The following is an 18,811-nucleotide window of genomic DNA, read 5'->3' as shown; positions in this document are numbered from 1 at the left end:
TAAACATCCTTTTCTATAGTTTGTTCTTACTGGAAAGGAAAACAGATTCAGATACTAGATTCATAATTGTCTATTTTTAAACACATGGTAAGTTATATAATTGCCTGCTTTCAATCGAGAAATCTTTTATTTGAATGTTTTAATATAGTTGCAAGAAAATAAATGTTCGGGAGACAGTTCTTCAGGTTCAAATAGCCATCTAGCAAAGCATTGCTGATCACCTTCCAGAAGCCAGATCTTGGTCTACAAGGGTTTCTTTTTCTTTTCTTTTTGAGACGGAGTCTTGCTCTGTCACTCAGGCTGGAGTGCAGTGACGTGATCTTGGCTCACTGCAACTTCCGCCTCCCGGGTTTCAGCAATTCTGGTGCCTCAGCCTCCTGAGTAGCTTGGATTACAGACACCTACCACCCACCACCTTGCCCTGCTAATTTTTGTATTTTTTGTAGATCTGAAATTTCACCATGTTGGCCAGGCTGATCTCAAACTCCTGACCTCAAGAGATCTGCTCTCCCTGGCCTCCCAAAGTGCTGGGATTACTGGCTCAAGCCACCTCGCCCGGCCCCTTTAAAGGTTTCTTGACTCCTTTTTTTTTTTTCCTTTTTGTGCTGCCCTTGCTTTATTGTTGTTGCTGTTATTTTAGCAATCTAGACCCTGGGTAGCATGCCAAGCACATGACGTGTACTATCTCAGTATTTAATCCTCACAATAGCCTTATGAAGTTGTTGTTATCACCATTTTATCTAAGAGGAAACTGAAGCCTAGCAAGGTTTGGTAACAAGGTCACAGCCACTAGGATCAGAGATAATGATTCCCATTCAGCTCTGGCTTGTAATTTTGCTTCTCTGTATGGACTACTTATAATATTTTGCATAGCTTTTACATTCATTTAATTGACTCATTCAACATTTGTTGAATGCTTACTATGATCTTCAAAACTGGCAATAATTTCTCTTTGTGTTTTCACAAGAAAGTGAAATAAAATTTAGCCAGGACAGGAAGGAGTATGCCTGTCTCTTGCTGTGGTCACAAAGAGGCTGGTGGGGCCGACTTTAGTGCTTATTTCTGAAGAAGTGCCCTAATACATCCTCCTCTTTGAAACAAGTGCTCTGCCATCCATCCACAGTTCTTCAGGTGTCTGCCTGTAGCTGTGCAAAGGGTGAAGGCATATTCTGGCTGGAAATTGCTATCTCCTGGGGACTTTCTTGAGCCACAACATCAAATATTCTGCAACGGATGTGAGGTTTTCTCTATAGGAGGTGCTTCACCCTGGCCCAGCCTTCTTGCCTTGCAGCTTGTGACCCCATGGATGAAAGGCCAAGGTGAATACTTATTGATATGGCCTGAAAGTTTGTGTCTCCCTAAATTCATATGTTGAAGCCCGTAACCTCCAATGAGATAGTATTTGCAGGTGGGGCCTTTGGGAGGTATTTAGGTTCAGATGAAACCATCAGGGTGGAGTCTCTGTGATGGGATCAGTATCCTTATAAAAAGAAGGAAAACTGGAGCACTAGAGTGCCCTCTCCCTCTCTTTCTCTCACTCAACAAACATCTGTTGTTTCAGCCACTCAGTCTATAGTATTTTGTTGTAGCAAACTGTAGCTGAGTAAGAGACCACCTTCCTTACACTCCTCAAAGACAGGCCTTTGCTGTGGCCTGAGACATCAGCGTGATCCACTGGGTCCATCCATAGAAAGGCAGACAATCATGAGAATAAAAAAATACACATATGGGACCATAAGCTACACAAAGAAATGAGATGTACAGAAATGTCCTTACCGAAGTGCTGAAACTATGTAGGGAATTAGTTATCAGCTCAATGAGAGAATTTATTGAACATGTACTATTGCCAACCCCTTTTCATGTATGTTCTCATTCTCACAACTAAATGAGGAAGGTATCATCATCATCTTCATCACTCAGATTTTAGGTAAGAATACTGAAGTGAGGTAATTTGCCCAAGATTACATGGTCATTAAGAGTTGGAAGTGGCATTGCAATCAGGCCTAACTGAAGAATTTGAGTCCTTAAGCCTGAAGGCAGAGTATAACAGGCCAGCACTTTAGAATATAAAATCAAGTCAATAAACACTCCCTGAAATAAAGAGGGCCACTGATGATTGGAGAAACACAAAAGACAGAAAAGGTAGCCAATATGCTCTGGAGGCTGACCATCTACCAGGCACATCCTAAGTACTTTCCACATACTAGCTCACCTAATCCTTAGTGCAATCTTTGGAAGGTAGGTGTGTTTGCATCATCATTTCTATTTTATAGATGAGGAAGACAGTACCAAAGAATAGGGTTACCAGGTGAAATATAGGATACCAAGTTAGATTTAAATTTCAGATAGGCAATGAATATTGTTTTAGCATAAGTACATTCCAAATATTGTTTGCAGATTCATTGTTTATCTGAAATTCAAATAGAACTGGGTGCCCTGTATTATTATTTGCTACATCTGGCAATGCTGCAGAGGGAGTAAGTCTCAGAACTGAAATAGAATAAAGCTGGGAATGGAAGCCAGGAAATCTGACTCTGGAGTCTGCGATCTTACTGTAAAACCATGCTGCCTCTCAGAAGGGAGCTCAGGTGTCATGGAACCAACCCCAGGCAGAGCAGGCACCCAGCTAATGGTGGAAGCAAGAATTCCAGGGGTGGGCTAGTTAGAGGAAGGCTACTTTCCTAGAAGTTGAGCCTGCAACAGAACCAGGTATTTTGGAAAGCAGGAGAGAGTAATGAGTTAGAACTGGGGTCTGCAGTGAGACAGTCCCTGTTTGCTGGTGTGGCTCCACACTTAGTAGCTGGTTCTCTTTGGGCAGGCTGCAAAACTCCTCAAAGTCCCAGTGTCCTCACCTGGGCTCACAGGTACAATTGCTTTTCCTCCTCTGCTCCCATGTCAATTTTCCTCATTAGTCTGTGAGCTCCTTGGGGATAGGGACCTATTATACATGTGATTAGGGGTCGGGCCTATTATATATCTGATTGTGTGCAGCATATAGTAGGTGCTTAATAAATGCTTGATTTTTATGAGCTGGCCAATGCTGGAAGGAACTTGGAAGAAAAGGTAGCAGGAATGTGGGGGTATGAAGAATCCTCATTTTATGGCCTAGATAGACTGTTTTAACAATTTATGAAAACAGTTCATTTGGTTATGAAATAAAAATTTTAAGGAAACAGTGTAATTTATTTCCTGCTTTTCAAATCATTTTCTATCATCTCAGGCCCCCGTTAGAAAAAGCTATGGTAAAATTGACATTCCTAGCAATGATGCTTGAAAGAGCTGTTATAGAATTTGCTACAAGGGCACGTTTCCGATGCATTGTGAGGCTCAAGAAGCTGATAAGACTATTCTAGGTCATTATGACATTTCCTCGGGTCACCATAACTCTGGTGGTTTCTTGCATCCTGACTTTCCTAATGCAGGAGGCTTTACCATTATAAGCTGTCAGCAAATCAACAGCTGGTCTGTTTCTTTAAAGGAAGATAATACACTTCCTGCCCCACAAGAGACCAGGGACTTCTCTGTAACTTTATCTCCTAAGAAACTCTAGAGGTGCCTATTCCACGTCACCACCTTTGTTTAAAAGCTTGGTGCACAGTGCTAGGCAGAAAATCCATCCCAGACTTCCATTTAAAGCTCTTGTTGGATTTGTCTGCCTGGGAAACTGAAGTGAAATATGTTCTTTAACTGAACTCAGCATTATTTGTCACTCAAAGCAAAAAAGGAAACGCCTAAAAGGATGGTTTCAAATCCCTGTGGTCTATTATTTGTAACCTGGATAGTGAATGGCAAGAAATATGCAGTGAGAAAGAAAAAGAGGCCTGGAAATGCAAATAACATGATATAAAAAATAAATTTAGAAAATTTGATGACATTGACTTAAAAAAGAAAAATCAAGACTATTTCTTTTTGAAATAATCAGATTGTTTTGTCCACAATTGAGTTTGGGTGTAACTCCTTTGCACATGCTCGTTTTCCACTACTTTGAGTTGTTACACAAATCCATTACCATTCGTGGCAGAATAAAAAAAAAGTAGGATGTTTAAATTAAAAAATCGATTTCATCCCAAATAGAATATCAGCTGTTCAGACATGATTAAGTTCCAAAGTAGAAACGTATTTTTGTGAGGAAAGATCTCCATGTGCACATTTGGTAAAGTAGTGTAATTTTTAATTAGGGAGAAGCAGGTTACATCCAGGTAGAAACACCTTCCTTATTTTTTTTCCCCAAGTGAGAATTCATGCTTTGTTCTTAATTTTAGAAGATGATGGACACAATTTTTTTCATTGTGTTTCTTTACATTCTCCAAGTTCTCAGCATTGACCATAGGGTGATTTCCCAATTTGAGTAAGATATAGTTTTGAAATAACCCAGAAGTGTTGCATATGAATGTATTTGTCAGTGCATTAAAAAGGAAGTGGATGTTCCATTTGCTTTGGAAACAAGGCCATTCTGGAGCTTGGGAATGTGCTTCCTCAGAAAGAAGGATAGACCCATGTCAGCAGCTCTGAAATGGCCTTATCCTTACGGAAATGTAAAGTGATAGTCAAGGTCTTGCTTGTCATCACCACAAAATGTGAGAGGTAAAATATACTGCCGAGTAGAGGATTTATCTTTTTCCCTAGCCAAAGGAAGGAAGCCTTTCGAGACATCTAGTGTGTTTGGAAGATGAAGATAAAGGGGAGTACCGTTTTGCCCCAGTGAAAGGACAGTAGAAATAATGTCCAGGCCCCAGTTTTCATGTTTTGCTGCTCTGGCTTTAAGACCTGTCTGAAGGGAATGTTTGAGCATTCAAAGAATGCTTTTGGACTCTTTTTTTTTTTTTGAGATAGGGTCTCACTCTGTCACCCAGGCTGGAGTACAGTGGCATGATCTTGGCTCACTGCAACCTCTGCCTCCCGAGCAATTCTCTAGCCTCAGCCTCCCGAGTAGCTAGGATTACAGGCGCATGCCACCATGCCCAGGTACCCTTTTAGATTCTTTTGATTGTAGATGTGAACCTTCCCACATTTGCCTGCACATAGCACAGTATGATGGCATAAACCTGCTAAAAGATCTTGAATCCTCTTTGCCTACTCATGCTCTAAGAGTTACCCTCTGTTAAAAAAGGATTTAGAGAAGGAGTGTCATTTTATTCATCTTTCATTATCAGAGGTCAATTTTGACTGTGAGTCACTGATTCATTTATTCATTAAACATTTATAAAGGTCCTTCTTTTTGTCATAGACTTTTCCAAGTCTTATCGCCTAGGTTAATGTTTTAAAATCTCAACTACAGTTTTGTAAAGTAGGACTTTTAGCTCCCATTTGACAGATGAGGAGAATGAGGAGTAGGCAGAAAGTCACTTGCCCCAACCAGTAAGTGGTGGAAAGAAGTTCTAGCTGCTGGCCCAGTGTTCTTTTGCCCTCCTGGCTGTTTTCTGTCATTCATTATGTTGGACATGCTGACTTTTGTTCTGCATCTTGGACAAGGCCATTCCTTGTTTTCAATGTGTCTGATTAATAACTTAGCATCAGATTTGTTTTTATGGGTTAGAAAGAGAAAAGCAAATCTAAACATTCTTTCTATTGTATCAAAATGTCTATAAGACCTAGACATGATCATGACCACATTTGGCACAAAAAAAGTTCTTAAAATCTGGAAGTCTGAGTTAATTGCTTTAAAAGACACCTGATTCTTATTTGCTAAACTCTTAGAATGAGTATAGACAAGTTAACAGAGAGAAGCGGCAGGATCTCTCTTTTTTTTTTTTTTTTTTTTTTTGAGACAGAGTCTCGCTCTGTCGCCCAGGCTGGAGTGCAGTGGCGCGATCTCCGCTCACTGCAAGCTCCGCCTCCCAGGTTCACGCCATTCTCTAGCCTCAGCCTCCTGAGTAGCTGGGACTACAGGCGCCTGCCAACATGCCCGGCTAATTTTTTGTATTTTTAGTAGAGATGGGGTTTCACTGTGTTAGCCAGGATGGTCTTGATCTCCTGACCTCGTGATCCACCCGCCTCGGCCTCCCAAAGTGCTGGGATTACAGGCGTGAGCCTCCACACCCGGCCATTGGCAGGATCTCTTGAACCCCAAACTTTGACCTTTCCAGGGCAAGAAGTCTAATCCAGGAATTTCCTGGGAAGGCAGAAAGGACCTGCCAATCAAAAAATACATTACCAACACATTTTGAGGCTCTCCTTTTTGAACAGGTTTGCTCTAGGCAGTAGGACAGAGCAGAAAGAGGTAGGCTTTGGTGCCAGGCAGCTTTGAACTTGAACTTGCTTTATCACTTACCAGTCCAAAGGAAACTGGCAAAAGATAATTTTAAAATCTGATTTCTCACAGGCAAAATGGGGATAAAAATGTCTAACTCAAAGATTTTTTTAAAAAATTACATCAGGTAATATAGGCTGAGTACCTCTGTGGTACCTAATGTCAGCAATATTGAGTAAATAGAAGCATTTATTCATTTAATTGTTAGTTAAAAACACAAACAAACAAAAAACCCAAAAGACATTATGCATACAGTATGGATTCAACTATTTACAAGTTATATGGAAAAAAAAGCCAAGACTGAAACATGCCAAAATATTTAAGGTTTCCTATATGCGACAGAATATAAACTGATATTTTTTCTTTCTTTATACCTTTCTAAACTTTACAAGCTGTATATAATTTGCTTGTATTACTTTAATCAGAACAAAAACAAAGCAAAAGAGAACTAATCTCTCCTTTTATGTGGATCCTAAGGAGATGTTGTCATTACATCTAAAAAGATGGGGAATGAACTGCAAATTCATAAATTAAAATACCTAATTTTTTCCTACCAAAAAAAGAAGACCTGACATAATTTCCACAGGTAGCAAAGACTCAGTCACTATTGGAGTGTTAGTATCTATACTAAGGATAAAAGTTCAATTTCAGCTATCAAATGCTATGCTTGATCGCAGAAGTCTAACAATACCATTGATTCAGACTTTGCTAGTAGTTTTTCCTACAGTAAAACCTGGTCAGAATTAATTTTTATGTATATGTGTATCTGCATATCTACACAATTAACTTTACACTGTTTCTTTACCCTGATGTGTCTTAAGTCTACCATTTTAAAGTTTGATATTCCATCCTAAGACAAATTTTTAGAATATGTAATAATTATTTTGGTTGCCAAACAATAACTACAGTCTTCGAGACATTGCAACAAAACTTCTTCTTAAAGAAAATTGTATTTGGGGGTCATAATAGCCCAGGTTTTAACTTCCTTTCTTTTGCAAATATCTTTTAAAATAAAAATGGATATCCTTTCAATTGTCCCTTTTTCTGGCTTACAGAGGAATTCTCTTAAAGAGGGATCTCTATCAGCAGTAAAGTAGATTGCTTTGTGAAAGCTAACAGGGCAAGAAAGATTTTCTACGTGTAGACTAACAGAAATTTCTACAAATGGATGTTAATATTCTTCTTTTTATTGGGCTTCCTTTATCTCAATTTTCTATGAAATGAGATACAAAGAAGCAAGTCTCAAAGTCCAACCGTTGTGCCACTTACCTATACAGTCTGGGCCCCAGTGGCCAGGACAACACCGAGGTTGGAGATAGTCCTTCCTACAAATATGGCGGCATCCGGGGAGAGACAGAGAGTAGGTTCTGACCTCAAAGGTGTACCTTGGAGGTAAACAGAGGACATTAGACCGCGATAAGAGCAATGCAGTTACTCAGGTGGTAGAACTGCCTTAGCTTTCAATTTAGGTCTTAATACTTACCTACCGTTAAAAATATCTAGATGGAACACATTTGGCTTTCTAGGTAGCAAAAAATTTAATTATGATTATTCTTAATTGTGAGAAATGGACGAAAAAATCAGAGAACAATGAACATACAGGGGAAATATCTAAAGTGTTATCAGAAGTGAAGTTAGTAGATGAAATAAATATTAAGGCCTAGGCATATGCTAGAGGTGCGCTTAAAACTTATCACTGAGTGTCCTAGCAGTCAATGCAGGAAGGGAGAGATCGTGAGTTACAAAATGCACAGCATGTGTGGATTTAAAGCAAACCCATTGCTCAGGCTTAGCATACTTATTGGAGACACTGCAGATGAAGAAATGCCTGTGGCAGAGGCAGTATAATGCAGCAAGGAACATTTCACACAATATCCTAGTAGGAGATAAAATGATGAGTTCCTTAGAAGAGTTTCTAGTGCTGGCTGAGATACAGTTCTGGAATAACAATTATATGGAGGTTAAACACCATTGTCTATTTAAAGAGATCTTTGTGGGCATGGCTTATTCTAGGATTAGACTTAGTGTATCTAGAGACAATCCTTCATAAATGTTGTTTCTTTCCATTTCTTTCAACTGGGCTGCTGTTAAGAATAACGTGATGATAAATTCAAGGTTGTCCTCCCCAACCTGTCGTTGAAATATAACTGATTAACAGCACAGTTGCATACTTTATGAACAGTCAAGTTGGGGATAGAGTTGACTTTTTGTGAATGGTTGAGAATAGTGGCAGGGACACCTCTTCACGAACATGGGCAGAAGGAGAGTCCAAGGGCAGAACCACATATCCCTTCAGGAACTAATTTTGAAAGAATACAAGTGGCCAATAGATATATAAAAAAGTGGTCAACATCACTAAACACCAAAGAAAGGCAAATCAAAACCACAATGAGATACATCCACATAGCTATGAGGATGGTTATTATAAAAAGCACACAAACAAAAGGCAACAAGTGTTGGCAAGGATGTGGAGAAAAGGGAACACCTACCTGTACACTGTCGGCGAAAATGTAAATTGGTATAACTGCTATAGAAAAAAGTATGGAGGTCCTTCAAAAATTAAAAATAAAACTACCATATGATCCATTAATTCTACTTCTCGTTATATATCCAAAAAAATTGAAATTATGATCTTAAAGAGATCTCTTCACTCTCATGTTCACTGCAGCATTATTCACAATAGCCAAGACATGGAAGCAACATAAACATCCATCAATGGATGAATGGATAAAGAAAATGTGGTATATACATACACTGAAATATTACTCAGCCCTTAACAAGAAGGAAATCTTGTAACTTGCGACAACATGGATGAACCTAGAGGATATCATGCTAAGTGAAATAAGCTAGACGCAGAAGAACAAATACTATATGATCCCACTTAAATGAGGAATATAAATAGAATGGAATGGTGGTTGTTAAGGGTTGGAAGGATGAGAAAATGGGAAGGTATTGTTTGAAGGGTACAAAGTTTTGATTACGAAAGATGAAAACATTCTAGAGATTTAGTGCCGAAACTATAATGTAATATATGCTTAAACATCGCAAAGAGAGGAGATTTTATGTTAAGCGTTCTTATCACAAAAAAGAGGCGGGAGAAAACTTTTGAAGATGATGGATATATTTATGACACTGATTGTGGTGTTGGTTTCATGGATTGTACTTATCTTCAAACTCATCAAGTTGTGTACATCAAGAATGTTCAGGTTTTTGTATGTCAGTAGTATCTCAATAAAGTGATTTTTAAACAGAACCAAAGAACATAAAAGAACCAATCTTGAGTTTGTTACAGCATAGATTAATGATAGACCAAAGTCTTTAAATCTAAAACATTTCTGAATGCAAAAATTTTATCCTATGTGTGTATGTGTGTGTGTGTTTCTGTGTTTGTGTGTTGGGATATAACCAAATGTCCACCTTGGCTATGAACAAAAAAGTAGCCAGTACAAAAAAGTTTTCGGTTTTAGTAATTGAGGGTTAACTGCTGCATATGCTTATTAATTTTTTTCTTTTTTTTTTTTTCCAGAAAGAATCAGGGGCAATCACGGTGTTGCAAGTCCTGATTATGCAGAGACATTAATCATGAACCATATGAACTTCAATCATTATATTCGAATCTAACCTCCAAAAGGAGGAACAGGTAAAAACTATCCTACCTGATGATACCCACTGCTTGCTAATTCTAGGTTAGTTAATGCTGGGAAACTTTTATTTAAAATGATGATTGTGATTTTAGAATGCAGTGTGGTCACATTAAGCAAATGTGAATTTAAAATAGTGTGATATAATAGTGTTAAGGTTTCATTTCGTGCAAAATTAAAAAAAAAAACCTTCAACCCGGAATTAAAAGCAAACTCATTGACTACTATCTGATTTCTAAATAAACAGGCTGAGCAAATACAAATTGCATTTGCAGTTGAGCCCCATGGCTGCACCCATTAGCTAGTGAGCAGAACCACTTGCCATCCTTTGCCAGAATTAGCCTTGAATTATCAGAGTTTTGAATCCCAAGAGGTCTTCAAGAATGCAAAGTTTACATAAAATGCAACCATGCTGTAATTCATTTTTCCCCTTCTTCGAGTTCTAATTAGTATCAAGGTCTATAGCTAACGATATGACTACCAGACTCAAAGCTTTTAACACGTTCAAGACTAGAATTCTTTCCAAATTAAAAAAAACCCAGATTTTCAAAATACAGGCAAGATGAAAAGAGAATGTTTATGTTTATTTCAATACAAGATAAGTCAATTTTGTATTAAAATGTGAATGAATAACAATATATATTTTATTTGTTTTACTTTTTGAGATACAGTTTCACTCTGTCACCCAGGCTGGAGTACAGTGGCTTGATCTTGGCTCACTGTAACTTCCTCCTCCTGGCTTCAAGTGATTCTCGTGCCTCAAGCTCCTGACTAGCTGGGATTGCAGGCATGTACCATCACACCTGGCTAATTTTTGTATTTTTAGTAGAGATGGGGTTTCACCATGTTGGACAGGCTGGTCTCGAACTCCTGATCTCAAGTCATCCTCCCACCTCAGCCTCCCAGAGTGCGGGGATTACAGGCATGAGCCACCATGCCCGGTCAACAATATATATTTTAGACTCAAGTTGATAAATTGTGAATTACCTAAGTTTGGGCTTATTGTCTTAGAGCAAGAGAAAAGTCATAGAAATGCTTTGCAGCTTTTGAGACAGGGAGTTTCAAGTTGGATTCACAGTTCCAGCACATTTATTTTCTCATGAGTACCTGCAATCTCGAACTCCTACAGAGCCATTGGTAATCTTGGTGTAACCATCTGGGCACTTGACTCCAAGGTTGAGAGCGCAGGATCGGCACTCGGTCCTAATTGTGAGAAGAGACTTCCTATCACATCTTCTTGCCTGTGTAAATATAAAAAAGAACATTAATTCCTGATTCCTGTTATCAGAGTCTTGCAAAACATCTAGCATGGCCAGTCTTCTTCACTGGAATGTCTCCAATCATCTCAAATGAAACGTCAGGGATGGTGATAAGGTTGATTGGTAATGACTGGTCTACTCCTTTCAATCTTATCTGGAAAGTGTATTGAGATCAATAAGCAATGTCTGCCATGGCTGTAGGTAAAAGAAGAGCCACTGTTTGCACTATACATTTGCCATACCTGAGCTAGAGTCTGAAGTCGAGCAAGGTAAGATAATGTTATTACCCACATTTATTCAAGTGGGGAACCTGAAATATATTGCAGAATACACTCTCAAGTGAAAAATTCTTAAAGCAGGTTATTCAAGGTCAATTGGTCATAGATCAGCAGATCTCAAGGATGTTCTTTCATTATTGATTCCACAGGAATGTCTGCTGTGGAGCCAGCATTGTGCCAGTGCTGAGGAGGATACAGTTACTGTTTCAAAGATATTGGCAATCTTTAGATTACAATCCAACTGAAAAGTAGGCTCCTGGAGAGCAGGGATCTTTCTCTGTTTTGTTCACTGTTGTACCTAAGCCATAAAATAGTATCTGATGCATAGCAGTGCTCAGTGAATACTTGTTGATTAAATGAATGAACTGGGGAAATCAGACAGATGCGCTAGAAACAGTTATGTAGCAGCATAAGGTGGTGGAGATGTAACTGCTAAATTGAACGATCCAGACCCAATTTAGCACTGTCTTTAGGATCCCCTGTTGCTCATAATGCCGAGGCTGATCCTCTGCAAGGGATGCCTCCCTTTCCTCAACTTTTCTTCATTTCCCCATCAAGCTTAAGATGGAGCAGCTTTGTGCAACTAAGAGAGAATAAATTTGGGGATTAAAAGACCTAAATTTGGAGTCAAACTCTGTATCTTGCTAGGTGTACAATCTCGAATGAATTGCTTACCCTTTGCCATCACCTATAAAGAGGAGATATTAATAACCACTCGTGAGGTTATTGAGACCTTTGAATGATGAAGGTCATTTAAGCAGGTGCAAATTTCCTGGCAAAAATGTCTGAAGTATCACAGGTGGTGAATGCTGGCTCCTGTAACTCTTTACCTACCTTTGTACCTGTTTCCTCTCCTAACTGGCATATTCTCTCCCCTTCACTGGGCTACCTAAACCATGTCCTTCAAGGCCGTGTTTCACACCACCTCTTTCACAAAACTACACTCATTTTTCTTCCTTTTCTCAGCTTCTACTCTTCCTGTGGCTGGCCCAGTGGAGCACATTTTGTTGGTCTTTGTACTCCATTAAAACCCCCTTCTTGGGCAGGATCGTGTCTCATGCTTCTGTGTTATCCCACAGCTCATCCACGGGCCCAGCAATAGGCTAGGCATGGTGGAAATGTCACCACTGCTTCTAAGTTCATTGAAATATCTAAAGTCTGCATAAAAAGAAACTTTACATCTTCAGAACAATTATTGGTTATGCATCCTTTCAAAGGTATCATCTTATTTGATCTTCACTACTCTGAAGATAAGTAGGGCAGGTATCCTCATCCTCATTTTAGCTGGAAGAAAACTGAGGTGAGGGGTGTTGCAGTGACTTGCCCAAGGTCTCCCTGTGAGTTACTGGTCTTGTGATTCCTTGATTAGCCCTTTCTCTTTCCTGCACCTGAGTGGAATATAGAAAACTGAAATCTCTGTTTTTACCAGGAGCTTTCATTTGGTGATCATCACGAACCAAACTAGCACTAGAAGGTTCTTTATTGAGTAATAATAAAAGCTACACTTAGGTATAGGTTGAATTAACCTCCTTTAATTGTCATGACACCTCCACATTTTTTTTAAAGCAGGCTTTTCTTTACATGAGGGTTTCATATTTGGATAAGTATGTAGGGTTACATTACTTTGTCTTTTCTTTCTTTGTGGGCTAGATTTAAAACCCTCTTCTTAAGAAACCTCTTGACCTTCAAATTGCCCTTTTCAAATGAAAAGGCTCAGTCTCTCTCTCATACAGTATTTACAGACTTGTCCTCTCTGGAAAGTAAACTCAGCTTGTTTAAATCAGTTAAAGTCTGATTTCTGCATGAATGCAAACACTTGGTGATGATGATGATGGTGATTAAGAAGATAATGATGGTGATGATAATTACTGCCATTTGTGGAGCACTGTCGGGGCAAGACTGAAGCTTGAAGAGATTAAAAAACTTGCTCGGGGTCAAACAGCTGTGGAGGATCTGACTAATCCTCAGACCTATTTGTTCAACAGAAAAATGAGATCCACAGTTCAAACTCAACCCTACCAAATTTCAAAGCCATTAGGCCAGCTTCCCATATTTTCATGAAAACGTTATCAGAGCATGCAGCCAACTGTAATAAAATTGGTTTTGATAAAAATTTGCCAGGCACAGGTGCAGAATCATGGTTAAGATTCATTCTTGATGGATCAGAAATCACATGCTGTCTCACTGACAGCTGGCCTCACTCTGTGACGACACCTTGGTGAGCTTGCTTGAGGGTTCCGTCTTCTGATGTACTTCACAGGGGCTACTGGTAAGACCTCCCTGGGAACTTTTACTACAACTCAGTGGAAGGCAGAAGAGATGAAAGAGTGAAGGCCTGATGATTTTGGAAATATTTCTGATACTTGTGTTCCTTAGTGAGATATCCACCCTGGAATTCCCCAGACCATCTCTCCACAGCCATAGTTATTTTCTACAGTCAGGAAGATGGGATGGTAGATATTCACAATAATGAGACTATTAGAACAAATGAAAAACAGGATGCCAACATCTGCACTGGAAAGAGGTTCGTTAGCGCTAAAATTAGAGATCCCAACAACAGCGGGGCACTTTAGCACAGGAGAGCAGCAAGCGGGTTAGCGCACCTTCAGAAAGACGGTGTGTTACAATTAGGACTTAGTCTCCGCAAACACTCTCTGTATTTTATGAAGTCCAGATTTCACCCTTTACCCATGACAATAGAGGAAAACAAGCTTTTGAACACATCATGACAATTAACAAACGAAAAAAATATGAAAGTCTCCTCTTACCTGCCCTGTGGTTTCAGCTGGGGAGCAGAAATTTTGTATAACCAATCCAAGACAAAAGATTACTAAATGTTGTAGCATGATGAGGAAATATTTGCTCCTTCTCTGTGCCAAGCACCTGTCAGGCTGACTTAGCTATTTTAACTTAGTTTGATAAACTCCCAGTGAATTCTTTCTCATTTCAGTGTTTACTTTTAAATCCCTTCCTTTCCTTTTTCCTAGATCGAACCAGGAGGTAGGTGAGACCTGCCTTCAGAAAGGAAAAATGGCAAATCCAGGAGTCTTGGTGAATTTGGCCACCGTGAATGGTCTATATATCCTGGCTGAATGACAGGATATCCTGCAGGGGCTGAGGCAGAGGCTTGGCCCGGGATTTTTGTGCCTGCGAAACTCTCAGAACGGTCCTGCCTCTCCTCTCCTCTCCTCTGCCCCCACCTCTAGTCCTGCCTACTGCTGCCCTGCGGCCCTCCCAGCATTTCCACAACCACACCATGGAACACTGCAGGCCTTTTGGTGCCAATGCAAAGGTTCAAGCTTGCAGTCGAGCAGGGTTGGGGGAGTGCCCACAAGTGGGCACAGTCTCAGGTGTGGAATGAATGTTGCAGAAACCTTGCAGGAGGTGGTGGCTTCACCCTGGGTAAACTCCACTGCAAGAAAAGTCTCCTTGCAGATGCTGACAGGTGGGTTTTGACTCATTCTTGCTTCTTTTCCATGCCACTTCAGTAACAAGTGACTGAGCCTGTAGGTTCAGTCTTACCCTTTAAGGTCCAGATCTAAAGCTACCCCTTCCAGGAAGCCTTCTTGTGCTGCCCCTCCACAGGACAGCCTGAAGATGCTCCCACAATTTTGCACATAATGCCATGAAAGCCGAGGTCACATCTGTCTGTCTGTCTCCCATGCCCAGCTGTGAATGCCTTGAGGACAGAAGAATATAGCCTCATCTTCTTTGTACCCCTTGATGCCTAGAGCAGACAGCCTGCACTTGAAAATAATGAAAATGGTTAAGAATAGTAGCCATCACTTTTTGAAAACTTACTGCATGCTAGTCACTATTCTAGGCCTCTCCATGGATTTAGTTGTTTAATTCTCACAGTGCTTGGTGGAACAGGATTATTCTCCCCATTTTACAGAGGAGGAAACTGAAGCGGAGAGGTTAAGGAATTTATCCAAGGCCACACAGCTAATGGGTGGTAAATCTAGTATTCAAACGGTGTGACTCCAGAGCCAGTACTGTCAATCACTGCCCTCTGCTGCTGAAACAATGAATATTTAATGAATAAATAAATACTAGATGGTGTTCCCAGTCCTGTTGGAAACCATGATGGAAAAGTGTCAGACCCAGTACCAGGAAGGATAAGGTCTGGACTTATCAACAAAACAGGGCATGTCTCATGACACTAAATTAAATGGGAGATTCATGCACTTACAGATACTAATTTTGGTTCACTGATCCTTTCTTCTCTACAAAGTTTCTCTCTCTCCCCCCCTACTCCTTTCAACTTTTGAAACAACATTTATAATGACTGATAATCTAGGAAACTTTTCCAACATAGACAGGCCCCTCAGAGGCCAGCCCAGAAACCTGGGTGGGGAGCTTAAAAAAATTCCCAATGCTTAGCTCCACTCCAGAATAACCAAATCAGAATGCCTGGGAGTGGGGCACAGGAGAATTTTCCAAAGCTTCCTGGGTGATTTCACTTGCATTGGACAGTTGCTTGAGGAGAAATTGATTGTGATTGTATGAAGCCAGTGAGATGTTGATATTTATCTGTTACAGCAGCTGTGTTACCTTAAAAAATATACCAGGGACATAAGTTGGATGCTTCTTTCTGATTCTTTTCTTTCTGAAGGATGTAGATAAAAATCTGGGGTTTGGAACAGGCTAGATTCTAGGTGAAATAATAAAATGAGCCCATACTAGCATTTCCTAAATAGTGTTTTACTAAACACAATTTAGTTATGGAAAATGCTGTACGTGTAGTAGGGAAGAATTCTCTTACCAGATAATTTGGGAAACCCTGTCTCTGATGTCCCTTTCTCATGGACTGGCCATGCTTGTTAGTCCACTGAAAGTTCTGAGAAGTCCTTTAAAACAACGCAACCAAATGAAACAAAAAACAGTTCAACTCTGCTTAAGGCAGCATTTCTCAAGCTTTTGAGAGTAAGGGATGCTTTCTGTTTTTGCAAATTTATATTGGCAACCTCCAGATTCTGTGTTCTATCAGCATCTCTAAGGGAAATATCATGTTAGACTTTAGCTGGTAGATTATTTCATTTTTCAATTGCTAGAAGGAGAGGTTAGCCTGCCAATGGCCACAGAGACCTGTGCATAGAGTTTATCAATTAGTTGCATTAAAAAATGGCTATAATGCACATGGCATTCTTTAGAAATTGTTTGAATAGGTGTGTTAATTAATTTTGTTTCTGTTAGGCTCTTTTGATTGCTATAAACAGGAATTCTTTACGTTATTTTAAACCCCTATCCCCTTTCCCTAAAATGTGCCTGCAATTGACAAGTAAAGTGCTTAGACTGGTACCTAGCGTACGGTAGGTATTCAATCACCCTTAACTATTACTCTACAGTTAAAATATGCAAATGTAACAGACAGCAGCTACACAGACCTCTACCCTGAGCCCACTGTAGCTCTGAAGTAGGTCTGGATTTTCCCCTGTCCTGAGTTGTCTCAGCTTTGCTGATCCATATGTCCCGTGCTGGGTGAAATGTCACTTTCTTTATTGTGGTCTATATTCCTTTTGCAGATTGTTGTAATTTCTGTCTCATTTCAAGTGGTTTTTAATCAGCAATATTCCATGGGCAGTGTCATCCCTCCAGTTTCCTCCTTGTGCTGTGGACAGTCACGTAAGACTGGGTGCGGCTGTCCTCTCCCCGGGACTGCTGTTTGCTCTCTCACTGCCTCCTCCTCCCGCCTTCCTTGATCAGCACTCACCTCTTTTGCCCCTGTGATCTGTCCTCAGTGGTGACAATGCGAGAGATTATAGTTTCCTTTTGGGTGAGAGGAGGAATTTTCTGATTGGAATCTGAAGAGACTTTTCCCGTATTGGAAAAGGAAAAAATGGGGAATTGTTGGAAAGTTCCTGGGTAACAAAGTGGAATATCCTCTGTGGTTGTAGGATTCTGTTACTTGTTAGTGTTTCACTGCTCTTTTCTCTATGTCATGCTTGTCACTGAGTTTTTCGTCCTTGATCACTTTGGGTAATAACATGGTTCATGTGTGCTTTGAGAAGGATTCAAGAAAGAGGAGTCATCACCTTCATCATCACCATTATCATCATCACCGTCACATCATGGCAGACTCACACGTAGCTTTCATCATGTGCCCAGCACTCTTCTGATCTTTAACTGATAACTTATTTAATCTTTTACATAAATTTCACCGAATCTTCATATTGATTTAATAAATTTAAATTTTAACACATTGAATATTCACCATAAGCCTAATGCATAAGTATTCCTGTTATTTATAATTTGCAGATGAGAAGACTGAGGCAGAGAAAGAATGAGTAACCAATGACATAAGTATTACTATTATTCCCATTTTTCAGGTGAGAAGACTGAGACAGAAAGATCATGAGTAACGTGTCCGAGGTCACAAAGCTAGGAAATGGTGGGTAAGGATTTGAATCCAGGCAATGGGGATCCAGAGGTTGATGCTGAGACATCCACTTGACTTGCTTTGGTCTTTCGTGAACCTTGAACAAGGTCTTCCCAAACCCTGTGAGATGGCCAATGGGGTTAGAGTTTATTCTTATGAAGCAGAAGAAGCTTAACTGTTTACATCGTATCTTTTATTTGTAGGAGAAAAAAGACTAGAGATTGCAAATCTGAGGTCAATTTTCTGCTTAAAAAAAGGTTTTTAAAAATTCTTTTGGCAGCTTTTGACAAACTGAAGAAGAAAAAGATCTCAAAACAGCAGCTAGGTATAGATCTTTCTTGAATAGCTATCTAGATAATCGAAAAAGTTGCTTCATGGTTTCAACAGATCCAACAACTCCTAGAATTTTTCCAACAGAGAGTGGTGCTTTGGGAAGTGACAATTTTAGAAAAGAGATAACAATAGTAAGTCTCTAAACACTTTCATTAGGAGAAATCAGTGAGAACTATTTGGAAATGCTTCCATGGACCCCTCCATGACTAATGGGGACGTTGATAAAATTGATTCTGGCCAAGGTGGAGCAAACAGAACTAACAAAACAAGCTTTCAAAATATCTGTTTATGATTTCAAGTCGTTAAAAAAATGCTCTCCCAGTGGGAGAGAGAGATGTTTCTGCCATAGCCTGTGGATTTCTTGCTGAGTAGGCACTTTTAACAAAATCCAGTTTTATTCTACAAATAGCTTGGTGTTAGATTCAGCTGAGCATTCCTTTTGTCTACTCATTGGGCAGAATTCTTGGCACCTGAAACATCTTAGCTAGAGGACAAAACACTTTTTATCACTCCTTTACATCTTATTGTAACATTCAACCAATCCAATGGCTATTTATATTCCAAATATTGAAATTATTGAAAAGGATTTATCTTCCTCCTCCTCTTCCTTCTTTGATGTCTTTTTTATACTGATCATCTGAGCAGTATTGCAATTCTTTTTTCTTTGGCCT

General features: G+C 39.7%; 1 protein-coding gene and 1 non-coding gene across 3 annotated transcripts in view; both read right to left on the bottom strand.

Moving 5' to 3' along the window:
• STAB2 (stabilin 2) overlaps positions 1-14,577 on the bottom strand; it is a 168,207-nt gene extending 153,630 nt beyond the window's left edge. The window contains exons 1-3 of one of the 2 annotated variants that reach the window (XR_002515968.2): positions 14,197-14,577; positions 10,999-11,132; positions 7,520-7,635 (exon numbers count right to left, since the gene is read on the bottom strand). Coding sequence is in view for 1 of the 2 variants with exons in the window: in XM_017946151.3 (XP_017801640.2) it covers positions 7,520-7,635; positions 10,999-11,132; positions 14,197-14,274 (328 nt within the window). In the remaining variant the exon portion in view is untranslated. The remainder of the gene's footprint in view (positions 1-7,519; positions 7,636-10,998; positions 11,133-14,196) is intronic. The other variant, XM_017946151.3, reaches the window with a different exon arrangement.
• On the bottom strand, positions 9,782-9,913 carry LOC116269039. The gene has a single exon (XR_004176359.1). It is a non-coding gene; the product is annotated as a U8 small nucleolar RNA (small nucleolar RNA).
• Positions 14,578-18,811: the final 4,234 nt, after the last annotated feature.

The sequence above is a fragment of the Papio anubis genome, chromosome 9, assembly GCF_008728515.1.
Source record: "Papio anubis isolate 15944 chromosome 9, Panubis1.0, whole genome shotgun sequence".
Lineage (NCBI taxonomy): Eukaryota > Metazoa > Chordata > Mammalia > Primates > Cercopithecidae > Papio > Papio anubis.
This window is presented reverse-complemented; position numbering and strand designations above follow the sequence as displayed.